We start from the raw sequence: 20,872 nt of genomic DNA, 5'->3' as shown, positions 1-20,872 counted from the left end.
GTATAAAGTATTTTCACAACTGAATAAAAAAAAAAATTGTTCTATTATAAAAAATAATTATATTTCTTCCTTATTTCTCAGATCTTGAAGTGTCGGTTTGATTGAAAAATAATGAGAGAATATTATTAATGACAATTTTATCACTATTTTTTGAATATTGAATGTTTACTTGTAACTGAACAACTAAACCATAACATAATTATTTGTTTTCAAAATTTGTCTGCATAATAGTATGAACAGTTAAAGTTAATAAAAGGATAACATAGGCTAAAGGATGAGGCTTCAAGAAGGATGTACCTACTGGTAACCTTTTTATTGTTTCAGCACTAACTCTTTTATGGTTCTAGATGCCCTAGACCTCCTGAATCCAGCTTGTGCCAACAATTTAATCATGAACTGGAATAACGTTGTATGTTACAATTATTTATTACTTTTTTTTTTTCTTCATTAAATACATTAACCTATTTGATAAAAATTAATATAGTTCATAATTCAATGATAACATTACACAAAACCTACAACGTTATTTTGCCCATGATTCAGTTATACCTTCTAAAATGTCTTACTTACTAGGTTCCATAATTTCTGGTAAGCCATAGATCAAGGTGAAGCTCATATATTATTTTTTTCCCATTTTTTTTTTCTCCTTTTAAATACTTTCTCTAGGTCTCTCTTCCTCCAGAGATGTAAAGTATTCTTAATTTGTAAGACTATAATTTATTTTTTACCTTGCAATAGATTCCAATTTTGCTAAGTATGAGTATTTTTAGTATCTTTTTGCTAGTCTTTTGTGGCTTTAATCTATGAATCCTTCTTTTCCATCAATATATCTCTCATATATTTAAAAAAGTAACTTCTTTGATGAATAAATTGATCTTTAACACAAACATAAAAAAATAAACAAATAGCTGTACCACTACAACCCATGAAGGGTCAGGGGTGCAGACTTTGTAAGGAAATACTGTTGCTAGACCAACGGTTGTGCAAGTAGATGGTTTGGTCAGAATCACACTCTTCCACCAGATTTTTCCCAATTAAAGGTAACCACTTTATGAGGCTTGGTGGACCCTGGAGGGCTCCTGAACCCACAGGGTTAGCTCATTGCAACAGTAAAAGAAAATATAATTATGTGCCACACCAAGTTTCAGACCCGAGTTCTTGGAGTTAGTTTCACTATGTCTTACCACTGAGCTCCCCACTCCCTTAGTTCAAATGTATATTTAAATTGTCTTCATTAAATTAATGTTTTCATTTTATGATTAATTTGACAAATTCATAACTTATAGTAATAAAAAAGTGTGCTGAAGTAGCATTTTGGTCCACTTGAGACAAAAGCGGAACTGGCCTAATATTTATCTGTTAAACTTTTTTAGGCATACCCACATATCATAATTTGGATTTAACTTCCATGAGGGTAAAAGACCAATAGAACTAGAACTAAAAAAATTCAAAATACATTTTATTATTTACAATTAATTCCATTGCATAATTATATCATAGTTGTTTCTCTAATCACAGTTTGACATGAACTTTAAATAATTTAGAGCTATCAAATAAAAGATAAAAGTCTTCAAAACAAACATAAAATATAATACAAAGGAACCTTTGTTTCAAATCAATTTGGAACATGAACCATTACATGGTGTAAGGTTTGTTTACACATTTTTTCGATTTGAGCATCAGAAGGACTAGAAATAAGTGCAGTGGTTCCAGTTTTTTCACCACCACTAAATAGAATCAGTTCTTCTTTTCCATAATGATTTATCAGATCTGTTACTGTTTCAAATACCTAGAACAAATTTAAATGTATTTCTAAAAATTAGTTGTAGATCAGAGTTTCAATAATTTACATTTAAGAAAAATCATACCCTTTCATTCTGCTTCTTTGATCCCAATGCAATTTTTTTATCTTCCCTTTTCCTAATAGGAATGTTGTAAGGTCTATTTCGATAGAAAAGTGTTAGTGTAAGTGGATGTTTGGTTGATTTCCTTACAATGAAACAGCCATCACCTCCTTAAACAAAATCATCATGAAATAGGAATGTCATAAAGAACTTATCTTGTTTAAGAAAGATGTCCAGTTGCACAAGCACATTAAAAATACTCACACACAAACAAAAGAATAAGAAAAAGGAATTCATGGCAGCCCCACAAAGTGTGGCAATCAAATAGTGTTGAACAGAAAGTAAGTTAGTGTTAGAAGATTCTGAATTCCTATTCCTAATTTGTCTTTCTTTTTTTTTTTCATAATAAATTCATTTGGCTACTTAAAAAAAAAAAAACATGAGCTTTATTTTTATTGTTGAGTTTAACTGAGTGCCATCATTGGTGGTTGAGTTTGTGAAAACCTGAGAATACTAGTTTAGTCAAGGCCTCTGACTTCATCAAGTATTTTTGTTTGTCACATTGCCCAGGTGACAAGAGCTCCATTTCTAAACTCTTTTTCACCACCAAACATAATAAAGACTTTCAAAAATACTAGAATCTGCCCTTCAACTCTCAGGCTTTCTCCATTAATGATTTTCCTCCCAGGACTATCACTGCAAGGGATTTATTACCCGAAGTCACCCTTAATTCTTAACCCAAGTAGGCTCCAATAACATCTTCAGCACCACTACAGTAGCAAACACCTCCTAGGTCATCTTGTTCCATGCATCCTGTGCTGGTTGAGTTGCTCCCCAGGAACTGGCTCTTGCTTGGTTTGAATGCCGAACTCTTCGTAGAATCTATGGAGTGCTAAGTAATGATGGAGTTTGGAGACAGCACACAAACGCTGAACTGATGGCCCATTAAAATGATAACGATATTGTCACCATCATTAGGATAAGTCAACTGAGGTAAGCGGAACATCAAGTGAGAATGGCCAGGGACCAAGTCCCAAGGAGGATACTTGACAAAATGTTACACGGACGGAGACGAGTCGGTAGACCTGACGCTCAGTCCAGTCGGGGCATTCGAAACTTGAGAGCATCAACACAACAGAGAGATGACTAGCGATCAAACTTGCAAGCAACCTTACTTCCTTGCGAAGTGTACCACCAGTTAGAAAAAAGAAGATTTCAGCAGTGTTGAACATCAAGATAACTTGGCAATATTGAAGTTTTTCAAGGAAATTGGGGATCTTTATGTTTTTCAGATTTGCTTTTGATGTATGCCCTACTAAACAATTCAAGTGCTTGTAAAGATATTATTTAAGTTAAATACACTTGTTTCTTTTTTTAATTTTCTGATTCCCCTTACCTAAAATGTAACAGCTTATTTGCATTGGAAAATTAGGCCCCTCTTCTCTAAATGATATGGTAATAGCCATCATGCCTTAGAAAAGGAATTCTGGGTTTGAAGTGGTAGCACAAGAGTGCATCTAATAAACTGAAGTGAGTATTAAACAAAATGCAAGAATAGCACAATGATTACATTTAAAAATTGTCATAGGTGCCCAGATCTCACCTTTTAGAAAGTCAATGCAAGCCTGTGACCACTTTTTCAGGTGATTTTCTAAAAACAATTTTCATTTGATGACAAGATAATTTTCAGTTTTTTTTTTTTTCATTTTAATCACCTAGTTTTTAAAAGCGGAAATCGAATTGGATTTCTCCACACTTTATGAGTCCATTTTTTTTAATTGATATTCTATATTGTATTCTTCACAATCAAATACATTAGCAATTGGTATGTCATATGAAACAACAGATATATAACGTTATCTGATCAAATAAACTATAAGTTTATTATAATAGATTTAATTCAGCTAACCTGTTGATACCATTTCTTCTGCAGTTCTTCGGTCAACATCCAAATACCATTTCTTATCATCTAGCCCATCATCTGGAAAACATTACTTGAAAATAATTTTGTTATTAAATTATCATATGCAATGTATAACTCTGGTATATAAGGTAGCTACCGGTCCCAAGTTGGATAAAGGAGGAGGGTTGGTTCGGTGGGTTAATTACCCACCAGCCGGAAAAAACTTACAAGTTCAGAAAACAACACACAGTCTTGGATATATGGACATTCACGTAAGGTATTTGATCCGGCATGGAAATAAGGACTTAATATTGCTTCTTGGAATGTTAGAGGATTAAACCAACCAGGTTCAAGCAAGAGATTAGAGAATAAGCTTGATAAATATCAAGTTGAGGTAGCTGCTCTACAGAAGATACGTTGGAGAAATGTGACAACGATAGAATTAGAGAATTATCTGCTCATTAACAGTGGACACGATGAAAATGTAGTGGGACTGGCTTCATGATAAGAAAATCATTAAGCACACAATAATACAGTATTAACTGATTAGTGAAAGAATTTGTACAGTGCAACTTAAAGGAAGGTTTTTCAAAATAACGATTAAAGGTGTACATGACCCAACAGAAGATAGGGAAGAGGAGGAGAAGGATATTTTCTATGATACATCAGAAAGAGAATATGACTTAATCCCGAGGAATGATGTAAAAACTATCATAGGCGTCTTGAATGCTAATATAGGTAAAGAAGAGGCATTTAGACCTACTATAGGAAGAGAAAATAAACATGACTACTCTAATAATAATGGCCACGGTACAATTAACTTTGCAATGGAAAAGGGACTGGTCATTAGTAGTGTAGCACTAAATTCCCACATAAAAAAATACACAAAGAGAAATGGATCTCGCCGGATGGCTTGATCAGAAACCAGATAGATCATGTTCTCATAGAAGTTAGACATGCATCAGATATCAGAAATGTAAGGTCGTTCAGAGGAGCAGACTATGTTACGTGTCACCTCATGGTAAAAGTCTGGTATTGACAGAAGGTGAACAATGAGAAGGTGAACTACATTGGATAGGGTACATGCCTAGAAATCAAAAAAGCTGCTTGAGAGTAAAGTAGAAGGATTCAAAAACAAAACAAAGGAATGACTGAGACAAAATGACACACATAACACAACCATAAATGATAGATGGAAAAAATTGAAAAATGTTGTGACGTACTAGGGAAAATGGAATCAGCTCCCGAATGGTTTAACAAAGAGTGTAGGATAGCTCTGGAAGAAAGAAATAAGGCGAAGTTAAACATGCTAAAAAGAAAGACCGGAGGAAATGTACAGGAATTCATGACCAAGAGGAGAGAAGCCAAAAACTATGTAGGCTGAAGAAGAGAGCACAGGAAATCGAAAAACCTTAAAAAGTTGCAAGAATCCGGGGAGAAAAAAGAATCAAGATCAGATCAAATCAGTTCAGATGGCTGAATGACGTGGAGGAGGATTTGAATCTTTTGAATGTTATTGAATGAACAAATGGTAAGAGATAGTAAGAGACCATGTAGACTGGTTGGTCGTGGTGAAAGAGGCCCGGGCTCTTGCAGGACCATAGTGCCATTATATAATAATATGCAATGTATTGTCTTTTTTTTTTTTATATATACTAGATACAACTTGAAATCCAGAACCTCCATGAATTTTGAAAATCTCTTTTATAATTGTCTAATTCAATATTAGTCTATTAAATGAGTGCATGAAAAAGTGAGTAGAGAGAAATGGATAGGATAAAATTTTCGACTTTAGAATTTTGTTTGGGGTAGTTAAGACATACATACTAAAAGCCTATACTCTTAGGTGGTAGGGAGAACTGAAGGTGACCCTAGAAGTTCCCTTTTTTAATTTTTTTCTTTTTTTTTAGCAACCAGGCCATTATATACAAAATTTCTGACAGAATTGGTTTTATTAATTATTTTTGGTATTATAAATACAATTATGCAATTATAATTGTAAATTGTTGTGTATGATTAGTAGATGGTCAATTTCTCAAGTTCATCTTAATTGCCAAAGAGCCCCATTAAGACATTTATCCTGGTAGTAAAATCTTGGAGTTTACACTTAAAATTATAATTGCTCTAACTTTTAAACGGTTGAAGATAAAATTTTAAAACAACATATATTCTTGAAGGAAATTTAATTCATTATAACTTAAGTGATTTAAAATTTAATAAATTTTGAGCTTAGATGTTTTAGAAACTATGCCTAATTATCAATACCTAAATATTCCTTTAAGATAGCAAAAAATAATATTACCAATTTAGTGAAAACAATTTTTAGCTTTAATTTTCTATAGGTTGGCCTTTACACTCAGAGATTTAGTTTCTATAATATAAGCAATAAAGAGATATAAGTAAAAAATTGAAAAAAAGGAAAAACAAAAAGTGAACTTATAGACTCCCTTCAGTATTCCGAGCCTCCTAAGAGCCCTTATTCTTTGTTTAATGTCCTTACTCTTTTTAATATTTACCTCCTAACCAAACAAAGTCCTAAATTCAAAGTTTGTGTTCTATACTTTTCCCTCTATATCCTTTCATTAAACAGACTATATTCAATTCAAGCTTCTATTGTTTCAATTTTTTTCACTTTTCTAAAGAAAAAAATTAAAATTAAATATTTCCTAAAGTTAAAATAATTTACATATTTAATGAGATTAATAATGATTCAATGAAACAGGCTACTATACAATCCCAACTTAATAAATTAATTTGCAATGAATATAGTATATTTACTACAGTGTAGGACACTATACTCCCGAACAACAAGTTCCTAGAGCAACTTAATACCCTCATACAATTATTTCTGCTGCAGCATTCACCAAGGTGATAAGTCAGCAAAGTGATATCTGGAGATATCTCATCCACCTGCAGAGTTCTCCAAGGGTCTTTAGTAAGTACAGTGCTGCTTTGAATACACACAGTTAAAACTGTTCAAGCAAAGGTAAAGGATCAGGTCGAGCTAAGATCAATTTGAGGTCCAAAAATGATACTAGCCTATATTTTCTTAGTTATAAGTATATATAATAATATATAAAAAATATTGGAATATAATAAAATATGGGAAGATGTCGTTGATCAAATAAAAATATAGTTTAGGTATCACAAAACTCTCAATAATTAAAAAAAATTAAGATTTTTAATTGCTAATTATTTTAATTTTTAATTTTATTGATTTAAATACATAATAAAAATAGAACATTAAAAAAAAATGTTAATGTTTTTTATATTGTATCATTTGACATAGTATGTGGCCAGTGTTGCAATTTCGCAATAGGGCCTAAATGGATCCTGGTGATCATTGATATGATTACTTAAAAATTTTTGGTAAACACATTTTTTTGACATTCTGTATGAATTTTTATCAAAATCCCTTATGAAAAAAGTTCTGATCATTAATGAGTAAATGAACCACTAACATAGAGGTAACATATCCAGTAGACCCAACTTCTTTAAGGGATATCACTACTTGATTATTATTAGAGATATCTTTATTTTTAAAGCTTATCACAAGCTAATAAATTTTTACTTAACCTACTTTTCTTTCCTAAATGAAAATGAACACATTTTTTATTCTAAAATCATAGCTTATATTTTAAGCTTGAATTAAATATGTTATAATCTCAGATATTATTTTTTAAATATAGTTAAAATATTACTTATATCAAAAAGTACACAATGTTCTTCTTTTCACTTACCAATATTCGACTGGTCACAGAAAGTTTCTTCTAAAGGAGTATTATCAGGACCAACATCGTCATATCTGGAAAAACACCTTCTCACTCTGTATAAACAACGTCTTTTAACCATCACTACCCAATCAGCCACATCAGTCCACAGCCTTCGAGCGAGGTTTAGAACCAGCGCTCTAGTCACCCGAAGGTAGAAGCACATTCACTGTTGTAAATTTAGTATCTTCACTGTCCATCCAGTCATAACTAGTTAAGGTTTACAATCCTTAAATAATTTATCCATCTGACATGTTCCTCAATGATTTAAAGTAATTTCTTAATAGTTCACATACTGTTTGTTCAGTATTCATTAATTTGCTGAAAAAAAAAAAAAAAGTTATTTGTTGTTATACTGTTGTACAAGATCCCAAAACAGGGATATACCGAAGACCTGATGAAAAGGTTTATTAAAGAATATGGTTTAAGCATAATATTGAAATTCGCTTTAAAAAATATAGCTAATAACTAGAGTCGAGGGGAGAAATTTTTATATTAAAACAATAAACAATTTCACAGAAATTCTAAAACATTGTCCAAACCTTTTATTCACAAATATTTTGTTTTCCAGCATTGTTTATTAATTGACTCACTTTTTTGTTCTCATTACAATAAAAAGCATCTCTTAGCACTGTAAGGTATTTCAAGTACAGCATGATGCATAAAAAACTATTTGTTTATTGTTTTACTATGAGCAGACTAAATTCAGTGAGAAATATATTTAGTAGAGTTCAAACCTAATAATCAAATAAGTTTGACTTTCAAAGAAGAACTGTTATTTTAAAGTCCACACTCTTTGTTACCTAATTATTTATTATGCCATTTTATTATGCATTATAACTGATTCCAGCAATGGTAGCTAATTACTGGGAATCTATAGGTAGTAATGTACCATGTAATTAGCTCTTCTTCATTTTAATATTCTGCTATACAAAGCTTCATTTGTTTCTTTAAATTTCATTGACTTTGTTTTTTATTAATTAAGAGAAATAATGATTATATATAACCCATAATAAGTCATGGAAAGTATCATGTAAGTTTTGAAATTCCTAAGGAGCAAAGAAAAACCTACAATCAAAACTTGAACAAGATATGTTTCAGTTACTGCATACTGCATTCACATTATTTATCAATAAATTTACATTCAATCTATGGTAAAAAGCTATATTCACATGCTGTATCTTTGTATATTCTATTAAATGCTTTGTTAATTAAGATAGTGCTTATAGGAAGAATGAAGAGTGAATTATTTATTAAGATAATGAATGCTCTCTGACCTTACAAAGGCTTATTCAAAACTGCAACTATTAATTGTTTTGATAAAATTATTTTTTAAATATAATTGATCATTATTTTAAGTAAGACTCACCTGTGTTAGTGAGTACTAAGGGGAGGCTAGAGAAATGGGATAGTAAACAGATGTTCAAAGCTAAGAAAAAACATATTTTATATAATATTCTATATTATCATATCCTGCCTTTCTTCTATGTGTGCTTAGTTCTCATTTTATTTCAATTGATTTGGTTTTTCATGAAAATAAAAACTAAGGTTGTTGATCATATTATTTTTTGAGGAAAAATCAAGTCAGATTTGTTTTTTGAAACCCTTAAATACGAGTTTTTATAAAAATAAAAACACATATAATAATAAATAAATTAACTACATTATTGGAAGACATTTACTGTCCATCTTTGTCCTGCGTTCACAAAAACAATTTATAATTCCTCCACACAAACGAAATTCATCGGCTGTATAGGCTGTATGTGTAGGCAAAAAAAACAAAAAAAAAAACTTAAAAACTAACTGTAATAAAAAGCAAATCAGATTCATTTTTATCATCCTCAAAAGAACTTAATTATAAATTTAAAAAAAAAATTATTTTACCGCGCTCACTTCGTAACTTCAGTTAGTCTAAATTATAAAAAGAATTTTCTTACATTTCCAATGCAGAAAAAGAGGTCCCCTCAATCCATTTTCCCATCATCATCTGATATCAACCCCTTGCACCCATGGGGCTTATAAAAAAAAATAATAAGGGGGTGTACCATACCCAGGGTACCTGCCAAATACATTTTGCTTCCTCACTTGTAAATGTTAGGAAGCTTTGCATAGATGTCGGAATAAAAAGAAATTTTATTCTCGGAATTGACAACTTCCAATCGAAATTTAGAAAATCACTAAAGTTGCAATAATTTCAAAACGACTCCACAAATTTTGTTCGAAATCGGAAAAAAAGTTGTAAATTAGTGTAGGCATGGTCCAGCATAAATTTCACAAACTACTTTCGCTTCTTATGCGAAAAATAATGTCCTGAATATCCTTTATTCGTCCTCATGATCAGTGATTCCCAAACTGTGGGCACCAAGCGTATGCCAAGGGTGTCGCAAGTAAAAGATAAGAAAATCGCTTAAAATTAAAACATCAAATAGACATAGCATTCAAGCACTTGCTTTGCTTTTTCCTGTATATTCCTTCCACTCGAAGGAAGTGTTTTAGCCCAAAAAAAGATGCCGCAGCGAAAAAATTTTTTTGAACCGCTGCTCTAGATAGTATTCTCAAACAACAAATCATTAACCTTGGATTATAGGTAATTATACTCTAGAAATATACGTAAAAAAAAAAAATGTCAGAAAAAGAAACTTTCAAAAAAGAAAATAAAGTGATAAAGTTAAAGAAAATTTAAAAATTAAATAGAAAAAACTAAGAAGCTATATAGATCCATGAACTTCGCAGAATTTTTTGTAGTTTTTATAAAAAAAAAAAAAAAATCAATTAAAAAAATAATTCATGGCAAAGGACTTAAGTGTTTTCTCGCTGGAAACTTTTAAGCAAAAAAATTTATTTGTTGATTATTATGAAAATTCCTACTTAGTGTTTTTTGAGATGTAAAAACGAATATCAGTTTTATTTCTCTCTAAAAAATATTTATCCCCTTTGCTAGGTTTATCGGTCTATTTTATTTTAATACACTCCTTATTACAGTGGGGGTAATACAAAATTAATCGATTTGTTTTCTGGTATTGAAATTTAAAAAAAATGTTATTTGGGCATTTAATAAATTTGAATGTATACAAAAACAAAAAGTCCCTTGTAAAATGGTCAAATTTTTTTTTTTTTTCATAAAATAACAAAATATAGTTTACGTAGCCGGTTTAAAAGAAACTTATGCCAAGTGTATTGGACAGTACAGCTTCCTTGCTATTTCTATCTAATTTTTAAGTTTCTTTTACTTCATTATTTTATTTTATTTTTTGAAAGATTCTTGTTTTGATAATTTTCCATTTTCCTGCATATTTGCTGCGAATAATTATGATTATTAAGAATATAATATTTAATAGATCGAGATATTTTTTTTTAAAATAAAGTTTAAAGGTTAGAATTGGTTGTTATGCATCTGTCAAACATTACTCCTCAGTAAATCAGTTCGACCCAACTATCCAAAAAATTGATAAGTAATAATTTGCAACATGATGGATGAGCCTTCGGACCAATTAATATATTCATTTATCATAAATAAATGTTTTTGACCATTTCATAACTTTAAGTTTCCAATGTTACAAAGCGTAATACAAATCAATATTTTTAATTTTAAAAATGGCAATCTACATGAAATACTAATTTTCCAAATTTTGATATATTGGCTTTTGATAGAATATTCTTCAATTAAATTATATATATATAATTGACCGTATTAATTCATATTAAATAGCCCTGACCATCTTCTTCCTAATTCTTTAATTAAATTCCCCACTTCAGACTGTTCGTTACGGACAGAATTTGAAGGCTATACATCCAGTAAGTGGGTGTCTTTAATTTCCTAAATATGATTGAAATAATAGCTTCATAGTGACGGTAATCGGCAAATAAATTTTTTACGATAGATAGGAAATGAACCAATTAAAAGTTTAGCTGAGCTGAAGAATCCGAAATGATAGACCGAGACATAGAGGGGAGGATAACGCTTAGTTAACTCATGCATTTGTTTGGGTGAGTCTAATAGTTTAGATAGTTATACAGAAAAAGAATATTTGCGACATATTTATCGAACATTCAAGTCAATATTACTATTATTAGCATGATATTTTCCAGAGTTTTATTGATTCACATTCCTTAAATGAACCGTCGTATTTTTATTTTTAAAAATAGATGAATCAGTTTAGTTTATGTACTAATAAAATCCTTAGTAATATAATAATAGATTTAAAATTTGTATTTTTTCGTATAAACTTTGATTATTCATAATGTGACTATTTCTCAAATAATAATACTGTTTTCTCTTAAATATAAATAATTATTTGTTCTGACTTACGACTTTAGTTCCCAGGAATGACGTTCCCGCTGTAGCAGCCCCGACAAGACTGGAGAAGGTGGAGTTTTTTCCCCGACAAACACATGTGCCTAGGCGGGCCGAATGTGGTCCCTACCAACACACAACCTGACGGCAAATTGTATCTGAATAAGGAGCGACAATAACTCAATTTAGCTATTAACAGCGGATGGTTATTGAGCTCTCTACGCGTGACTGGAATATCCGCGAGTCAATCGGCCCTTTCTTTAAGACGTAGTAAGCTCTTATTCCAAATTTTCTAATAATTCATTTGCAATATAGATGTATTCGAACGAACCCAAATCACAAACTTTAATCCTGTCCTGAATAGGAAAGTTAAAAAATAAATAATAAAACAAAAAATACTGTAAATTTAATATAATTTTTAGAAAAAGTGTATTATTATTGTAGAAGATCCGTGTATCGGTAAAAAAAGGGGGTACTGAAAATTAAAAAAAAATTATTATCTGATTTATATTCATGTTTATTAGCTCATTATATCTAATTTTTTTATCTATTATATGACCTATTTATCATTAAAGATTACTCCTTTGTTAACCATCATTTGGTGTTCCTATTTAATTAATTACCGTTAAATGACACAAAACTCAATAAATAAAACAATGACATTTGATTAACATACTAATAAATTACCTCAAAGTATTTAAAATTATCTTTGTGCAATACTTACTATATTATTTGAATGTTGCCTATAAATGGAAAGTAAATATACAGGCCAATAAAAATTAATAATAATTATTTAAAGTTTTGTTAACATATTTCCTTATAATCAGTTCCTACCTCACTGATAGAACCTTTAAACTAAATCATAACCTAGCCTACTCATCTCTCTTTTCTCAGTCTGCCGGTGTTCCTCAAGGTAGTATTTTAGGTCCCATTCTTTATACGGTTTATACAGCTGACATCCCAACCCACCCTAACAGTCCTAACAGCATACGCTGATGACACATGTATACTTTCTGTAAACAACGACCCAACTAATGCATCACAAACACTACAGGCACACATAGCATCTATTGAAGAATGGTGTTAAAACTGGAGAATCAAAATAAATCCTGACAAATCCCACCAGATCACCTTTACTCTCGGTCGTAAGCCTCTGCCCTCCTGTCCTACAGTATCCTTTCTAGATACTCCACTAATGCCTGTTGAACAGATTCGATACTTAGGACTCCATCTTGACAAGAGACTTACTTGGAATCCACACACAAGACTGAAACTACAAGAAACTGCTCGTAGATTCCGATTGCTACAACACTTACTTGACAAATGCTCTAAACTTCCCATTCACTACAAAAAATGAGTATACACTACGATAATAAGACCAATTTGGACATATGGAATTGAGTTCTGGGACTCCACCAAACCATCAAATTCTTCCCGCATCCAATCGTTACAATCCAAAATCCTACGTAAAATCCTTGATGTTCCTTATTACGTTACAAATAAACTCATTCACAAAGACCTTAACATCCCATTCGTTGTAGATTTGACCCAAAACAGATATGCGTCCTTTTCATTCCAAACTCCTTAACCACCCTAACCCATTAATTCTTAATCTTTCATCCTTAACTATCCCTGATAATCCTCCGAGGCGTCTGAAAAGAAGATGACCACGGGACCTTCTAATTTAAATTAATGTTTGAAGTACCCCCAATGGGTGGTTCCTTCCCAAGATTTTCAAGTGTATATGAAACATACAACATATTTACCTATTGTATTATTTTGTACGGTTGTAAATTACATTAAATAAATAAATAAAAAAAATTGTTATCAGTCTTCGGGACGTGGTCATGGAAAGGAGCATAGGGAGTTATATATCTTAACAATAAAAATCTAAAAAGATGGAATATTTGAGATTTAAGAACCTAATTCAAACTGTAAAAATTTTGGTAAAACATTACTCAAAGAGGTTATATTACTTAAACGTACATAAAAAAATTTATAAATTACAAAAGATAATTTCCAAAAGTCTGGAAGAGGAGAGAAATTACAGGGAATGCCCAGTAAGTTGGGAAATCTGGTCAAAATAGGTGGAAAATTTATCGAAGTTCTTACCACATAAAAATAAATTACATGGATGGATGAGCTGGTAGTTCATCAAAAAAGGTTATAACATATCTTGGAAAGAAGAAAACAAGGTTTTCTAATCCCATATACATCTAAATGATATGACAAAGTTGCATAAGTCATTCCAGATGTGTATTCATTTAGAAGGCGAGCTAGCTGAGTACGGGACTCTTCTAGTAACTCCAGGAACCCGGCTTTGAATCCACTGAGGCAGAAAATTATATCAATTTATTCTGTTGCTGTAGCCGTGGAGTCAACCCTTTGGGTTGGGGGACCCTCCTGGAGACCTCCTTTAGTCTGGGAAACATCTGGTGGCTGAGCGCGATCTTGAACAAATCATTTCCTTATATTTCCATTGTTCGAAAAAAAGCGCTGATTTTCACTAATAACCTTCATCGGTTTTTAATGTTTATACAAATGTTAATTTTTAAATGATTCACCTGGATTATCGTAATACTTTATTCTTTTTTTGTAGGCTCGACAGACCGTGGAGGTCCAAGGCCGTCCGCGATGTACAAGGGTAATACATCGCGCGCTTCTTGACGTGGTTTTCATAGGATTGGTACGTCATTCACATGTCTATTTTTGTGAGTGCCACAGCCATAGGGTAATGGGCCTCACTAATGTCCGGGGAGAAGGTGTGAGTGAGTATTATATAATGATATGCTTGAAAAACCCAGTACCGGGGTCTCGAATTCACAACTTTTAGGTTGATAGACGAGTTACTACGATGCTACCGTCGCCCCCATTATCGTGATACTATGGACATCAAAAGCAACAGATTTTATTTCATTATTCAATAACAAATTCTTTACTTAGGAATATCTTCATTTGGCTATAAATTTGCCTAAGACAATTTTTTCTCGAAAAGCTCTGTATACCTCATTCCAACTTACTAAAGTTTTTTCACACCTTATCGGAGGCAGGAAAACAAGGTTTTATGTAAATGTTTTTTTTTAATATCAGAAAATCCTAAAATGTATTAATCAATCAAATTACTAATAATTTTTGACAGATAACATTTCCTCCGTCACTGGTCCTTGAAATAATTTGGTTTGTTAGGAGAAAGGGAGTTACAACTGGGAGGGTGCACGATAGGGGGCGTTTTTTTTTTTTTTTTTAAATTGTATCTCGGGAACATTTGAATGCTTTCTATTACTTCTTAATTTTAGCTGTAATATGAAACAGGACTCAATAAATTATTTTTTACTGTAGGTAATTTTAAAAATATTGAGCACTAAATGAAAAGTGAGAGAAAATTTCGGATTTTTATATAACATAATGTACTTCAGGTGAAATGTACCTGCAGTACTGTAATAAATACTTTTCAAAATCATCTTATGTACCTATTGTTTTGTAAAAAAAAAAAAAAAAAAATAATAAATGGAGTAATTTTATAAAAGAAAATAACGTGAATATTTTTGTTATAAATTAATTTTATTCAATATTTCAATTGCCTTAACTTTTTTAATGCATAAACATTAATACTTTACTCACAGAGCTACCCCATTTCTAATATTTATTAATTGATGTTATTATTTATCTAAATTCAATTAATTGTCAATTATATCAACGATAAATGTAGTTGAGCAGTTGATCCAAGATCAATTAACAAGACTACTAACGGCTGCCATGGCTCAGTCCCATCAGTCACGGACACAAACAATGCTCGTTCACAGTGAAACGACCCGTCACCGGTGATTTCTCACCCTGTCCCTCAGGGCACTTACCCCACGCTCTCCATCTCAGGCTGTAGTCTCTATTACCAGCTGGCTACTGTCAATAGTTCTCGCAGTTTAATTGAAGGTGCAGTAACATGTGAAAGCAAGTGAGGGCGTGTCAAACTAGGGCTGACCGATACCGCAAATGTAGTGAGTGCATCAAAGATGAGATACCCTCTGGAAGATCGCTGATTGACCTTTAAACTACTTATATTGAGCCAACGTTTCGCCTTACGTTGCAGGGCTTCATCAGGGCTAAAAAAGATACAAACACTTAAGTGATGTACAAAGTAAATGAAAAATTAAAAAGATGTACAGTGAAACAATTAAATAAGAATACTAAAAGATTTTAAACAATTAATAAAAACGAGAAAAAATAACAGATAAAAAAGAAGAAATATAAAATACAGTACAAACTAAAAGATAGAAAAAGGGATATAAGAATAAAATCAAGAATAAAGGAAGATAATGAACAAGATAGGAAACGTACCTAAAGGACTGGAACTCAGTGTGAAATTGGACTGTTGACGGGATGTTATAGAGAAGTGGGTATTGACAGTTAAAATACGTAATATTTGAAAATAATTTAAAGGAAATTGTATAGAAAATTAAAGGAAATATTAAAAATAGGCAAACATTAAATGATAATACACATAATAGGGAGAAAGAAATTATTATTAAAAGGTTTTAGACAATTAATGAAAATGGGAAAAAATAAGAAATAGAATTATTATTATATAAGAAATATAATTTTTACATTTTACTGTACATCTTATTAATTTTTCATATACTTTATTCATTTATGCTTATATTTCCGTGAGGGCTTCGGAGAATAAGACTTCAACGTGAGAGGCCTCTGGAATCATCCACCAACACATTCATGGAAATTAATAAGTAAAGGGAGTTACCCAGACGAAGAATGGCAAGCATACATTGCATATCTTGTTTGTTATTTTATTTATCACTTTATTATTTTTGTATATATTTTGGAAGAGGAGAGCTGACTAAAGAATGGAATAAGGTTTTAATAGTGCCCATATACAAGAAAAAGGGTGGATAAGCAATATGCAGCATCTATCGAGGGATTTGTTTGCTTACAACAATAATGCTCTACAACAAGCTCCTACCAACAACAGGCCCAATAGGTTTACTATCTATCAAATCTTCACTCTGAGGCAGACCTTCGTGAAGATGAAAGAATGCCAGCGGACTTCAAGGATTCTGTTTATCGATTTTAGGGCATCCTTTGATATAATCGTGCGAAATAAACTCATATTGGCCATGTCTGAACCAGGGCTACCAAGTAAACTAATTCGATTTGTACTATTTTCATTGGCGAGTACAATCTGCCAAGTTAGATGTGGAATATCGTACACATTTCATGTTACGGTGACAGTGACAATGCAAATAATTTACCACTGATTACTTGGATCAAACTAATTCAACAATTAGTTAATTTCTACTTACATTTCCTACAGAAAAACATACCCAACACTAGAGCTCTCAATGAGATTTGTTTCTAGTTAATAAATATTACATTTTTTTTTTTTTTTTGTTTTTTTCATATGCAGTATTAAACATCTTATGACCAGCTATATCGAAATAAAATGTAGGATGACAATGACCAATTGCGATGATGACCTTGGGGTGACTTCAATGCCACATTAAAAAAAAAAAGTTGGCCGTACAGTTTTATACAATATACTGGTTTACCGAATGGGTTTCGTTTTATTTGTTTTTTTTTATTCTATTCCAATACTGATTTGTGAGGTTAATAAATTAAGGAAAATATATTAAATAATATTTTTACACCACTACAACATGTTTAAAATGAGTCTTATTTAGGTGAGAGAATTTATTAGCACAGTAATGACAAAAAAATAAGGAAATGGACCCAAACAAAACAGCATTGGTGCAGTATGCATCCAAAAATAAACATAGTTTTGATTTTGATAACATAGTGATTTTACACAGAAAAACATAATATTTTTAAAATAAAAATACTTGGATCCATTTATATAAAAGAAAACATTAATTAACTTTAAGTGAGAGACACTCATAATTTAAGCCAACATTTTGCAGAGATTTTATGTAAACTTAATTTATGATGAATGCCGTTGAATTTTAGATTATTATTAATAATGAACTTTTAAATCATTATTAATAAAAAAAAAATTTTGTGTGAATTGAAATTATAATATACCTAAACTGGTTCTTGAGGTAGGTTAAATAATATTTTTGTGACATGTTAATGATAATGTTTGCAAAGAATAGATTTTATTATTAAATGTTGTAGTGACAAAGGTAGAAAAAACACAAAATAATGCAAATTTATTAGCTAAGAATTATAGTTTCCCTTATTAGTTTTGTTTTTATAGGTTTATTTTGACTTGAACATAATTGCCTGTGAAGTTTTATAAATTAATGTTAAAGCTGTAAAATTAAAATTTAAGTATGGAAATTATAATTAATAATGTAATTTCTAATTTAATAATAAGTTATAATTAAAAGTGTCCATGCGCGCACACATATCTTACTTATTTTATATACAGATAATTAAAAATGAAACCCCGAAAAACATGGAATACTTCCCACATAATTTAACACAGAAAACTGTATCAAATGAAAATGAATATAATTAAATCTTAACTATCAGTTTTTTTCTTATAATATTTTTTAGAAATGTTATTTTTTCATCATCTTAAATTTAAATTCAATATTAATATATATGTATCTAAATAATCAAGGATAATTACATTTTAATGATTATTTATTTAATGGTTGGGTTCCGGGTTCTTCAAAATTGGGCTAGATAGCAATGTAAGTACTAACAAAGTCTGCGTTTAATAGTTTATTGAGAAGGTGAATGAATGAATTGTTCCATTGGATGGTTTGAAAATAAATTATTTTCTACCTGCATTATATGTCCCCATAATGTCATAATAATTAAATTGCCGATAATTAAGACCCATAGTATCATAATTGTCCTGGTAAATATCATTACAAAAAATTATTGCAATACATCTTAAAACTTACCCAAGATACAGAATAAGGGGTCAAATTTAAATTGTAGATAGATGGTCCATGTGACAGTCAAGAAAGGAATCAATAAATGATAAAATAAATGGGGTTCAGTCCTTAGCCGATATATCTAAGTTCTTTGTAAAATTTTTTACAAAAGTTATACATCAAAGCAAACCTTTTGTCTCAAATCACTGCCATCACACTGCTTAATACAGTTTAGAAAAGTCCTGTATGGCTACAACTATTGACGAAGTAGTGGCTGCTACTAGAGAAGCTTCAGCTACCCTACGTCATTGTGGCTTTAATAATCAAAAAAATTGTTTTAAATAGCTCTGTAGTATAAGTGAAACATGAAGTTTATGGAATCGGAGTTATCAATAGATTGACATTTCTCTTGCGAAAGCTCTCACAGAATAAAAAAGTACGAAAAGAACTTCTAAGAGAATCTCCAAGTTCATGACAAGAAGATTTATGCTGTGGGAAACAGGCAATTCACACAAAATTAGAGAAAACGGCTCGATTTTTATAGAACAGTAAAGGTCAAATAAGGAAATGACCTGTACAAAAAGTATAATAAAAATATGTGCCCAAAATAGTGATGTGCCCTTTATGTTTTATGTTATATTTATTTTGCCGAATTCGTAATTACACTCATTTTTTTTTAACTTTTGAACATATTTTTTTAATTTATAGTCTTATCATTAATATTTAAATATAAACTACTGGTACATTAGATTTTTAATTTTTGAAGCAGAATTTCTAAATTTACTTCACAATTCTCTTGTCAAAAGCGAAACATTTATCTCAGTTAATAAAACCAAAAATTGTTATTAACTGCTTTAGTAAATTTCTCCCCAAATTTTAACTATTTGGTCAAATAGATTCATTATATATTTGTTGTTTATTATTATTAATTCATTTTTATCATGCATTCTATTGAATATTAAAATTTTTAATTTTTTTTTATTAAAATTAATTTTCAGTTAAATTTTATGCCAGATTACTCAAAAATTGAGGAAACAGTTCAATTTTTATGGAAAAATAAATGTCAAAAAAGGAAAGCTGTACGAAAGGAAACTGTACAAAAAGGACAATAAACCCTTGTTGGGGTAAGGGAGCCCATAGCATAAGTGTGCCCTATTTTATATTGATTTCATATTATATTATAATATACTTATTTATTTCTATATCTTACTGCATATCAACTTGTGGGTTATGATGTTTACAAAAAATAAATAAAAATTATATTATTGCGTCATTTAAACATTTGATCAGACAAGAGCAGTAGGTCGGATTAGAACCACCCGAGAAATTCGTATATAAAATATAGTACGAAGAGACAATTGATCAAATAACCTTCATCGAAGATTTTTATAAAACTTTTATTTTTTAAACCTGAACTATAAACACTTATATTTCTCTTCCAATTTGTTTTATAAAAGATTTTTGTCAATGTGCTTCCATAGTTTAATGTTAGCCTTAATATTATAAAGAAAATGATGAGCGATATTGTGGAAGAGACCGAGGTAAATTTTTTTAGTAAATGAGTCGTAATTTACGAAATGAAAACGTGGGAAATCGATTGTTAAGGTTTGAGGATGATATTTGGTACTTAGCTCCAACAAACATCACAAAATTATATTACTCAATTATTTTGAATGTATTGAAAAATAATTTTTACTGATATAAGACTTTTTTATGTTTTACAATTTTGAGGCACTCGATCAAAAAACATGGTATCTGACATTTAATGTAACATAAAGTTTTTGTTATCATGTAAAGGTGTTTTAACGTGATAGTAGCTTCACCACTGTTACATACAATGTACAACTATCATGACAGACCTAATGGGTATTAAAGATGGTAACTGCAGCAGATACCATGTTCATCCTAGCAAACATTTAAGGGAATATATCGAAATATTTGTAAGTTGATTCTAAATTATAAATTGTGTTTATGTTTTATCAAATCCAGTTATCTCATACTTAACTCATAGTTAACTCATAACCTCTCATACTTAACTCATAACCTCAGCTCCAGTTATGGAACTTTTTCTGCTCTTGACCTATCCATTTGCAGCTCTACTTTTTACAACAATCTAGAATGGACAGTTGTTCCCGACTTACACGGTAGTGATCACTTCCCAATTTTGATAAAATTCATAAATTTAAACCCAATAGGCAAAACTAACC

At 30.7% G+C, this 20,872-nt stretch overlaps 1 protein-coding gene across 5 annotated transcripts in view; it reads right to left on the bottom strand.

Moving 5' to 3' along the window:
* Positions 1-1,442: 1,442 nt before the first annotated feature.
* Positions 1,443-20,872, bottom strand: part of LOC106682419 (B-cell linker protein) — a 52,708-nt gene continuing 33,278 nt past the window's right edge. For 3 of the 5 annotated variants that reach the window (XM_014423255.2, XM_014423254.2, XM_067050873.1), the window contains exons 2-5: positions 7,488-7,838; positions 3,754-3,825; positions 1,869-2,014; positions 1,443-1,789 (exon numbers count right to left, since the gene is read on the bottom strand). In XM_014423255.2, the coding sequence (XP_014278741.1) occupies positions 1,616-1,789; positions 1,869-2,014; positions 3,754-3,825; positions 7,488-7,683 (588 nt within the window). In that variant the 5' untranslated portion in view covers positions 7,684-7,838 and the 3' untranslated portion in view covers positions 1,443-1,615. Of the gene's footprint in view, positions 1,790-1,868; positions 2,015-3,753; positions 3,826-7,487; positions 7,839-11,826; positions 11,971-20,872 lie in introns of those variants that run through there. The other 2 variants (XM_014423256.2, XM_067050874.1) reach the window with 2 other exon arrangements.

The sequence above is a fragment of the Halyomorpha halys genome, unplaced genomic scaffold, assembly GCF_000696795.3.
Source record: "Halyomorpha halys isolate HHAL.00 unplaced genomic scaffold, Hhal_1.1 Scaffold412.1, whole genome shotgun sequence".
In the NCBI taxonomy this organism is placed as follows: Eukaryota; Metazoa; Arthropoda; class Insecta; order Hemiptera; family Pentatomidae; genus Halyomorpha; species Halyomorpha halys.
This window is presented reverse-complemented; position numbering and strand designations above follow the sequence as displayed.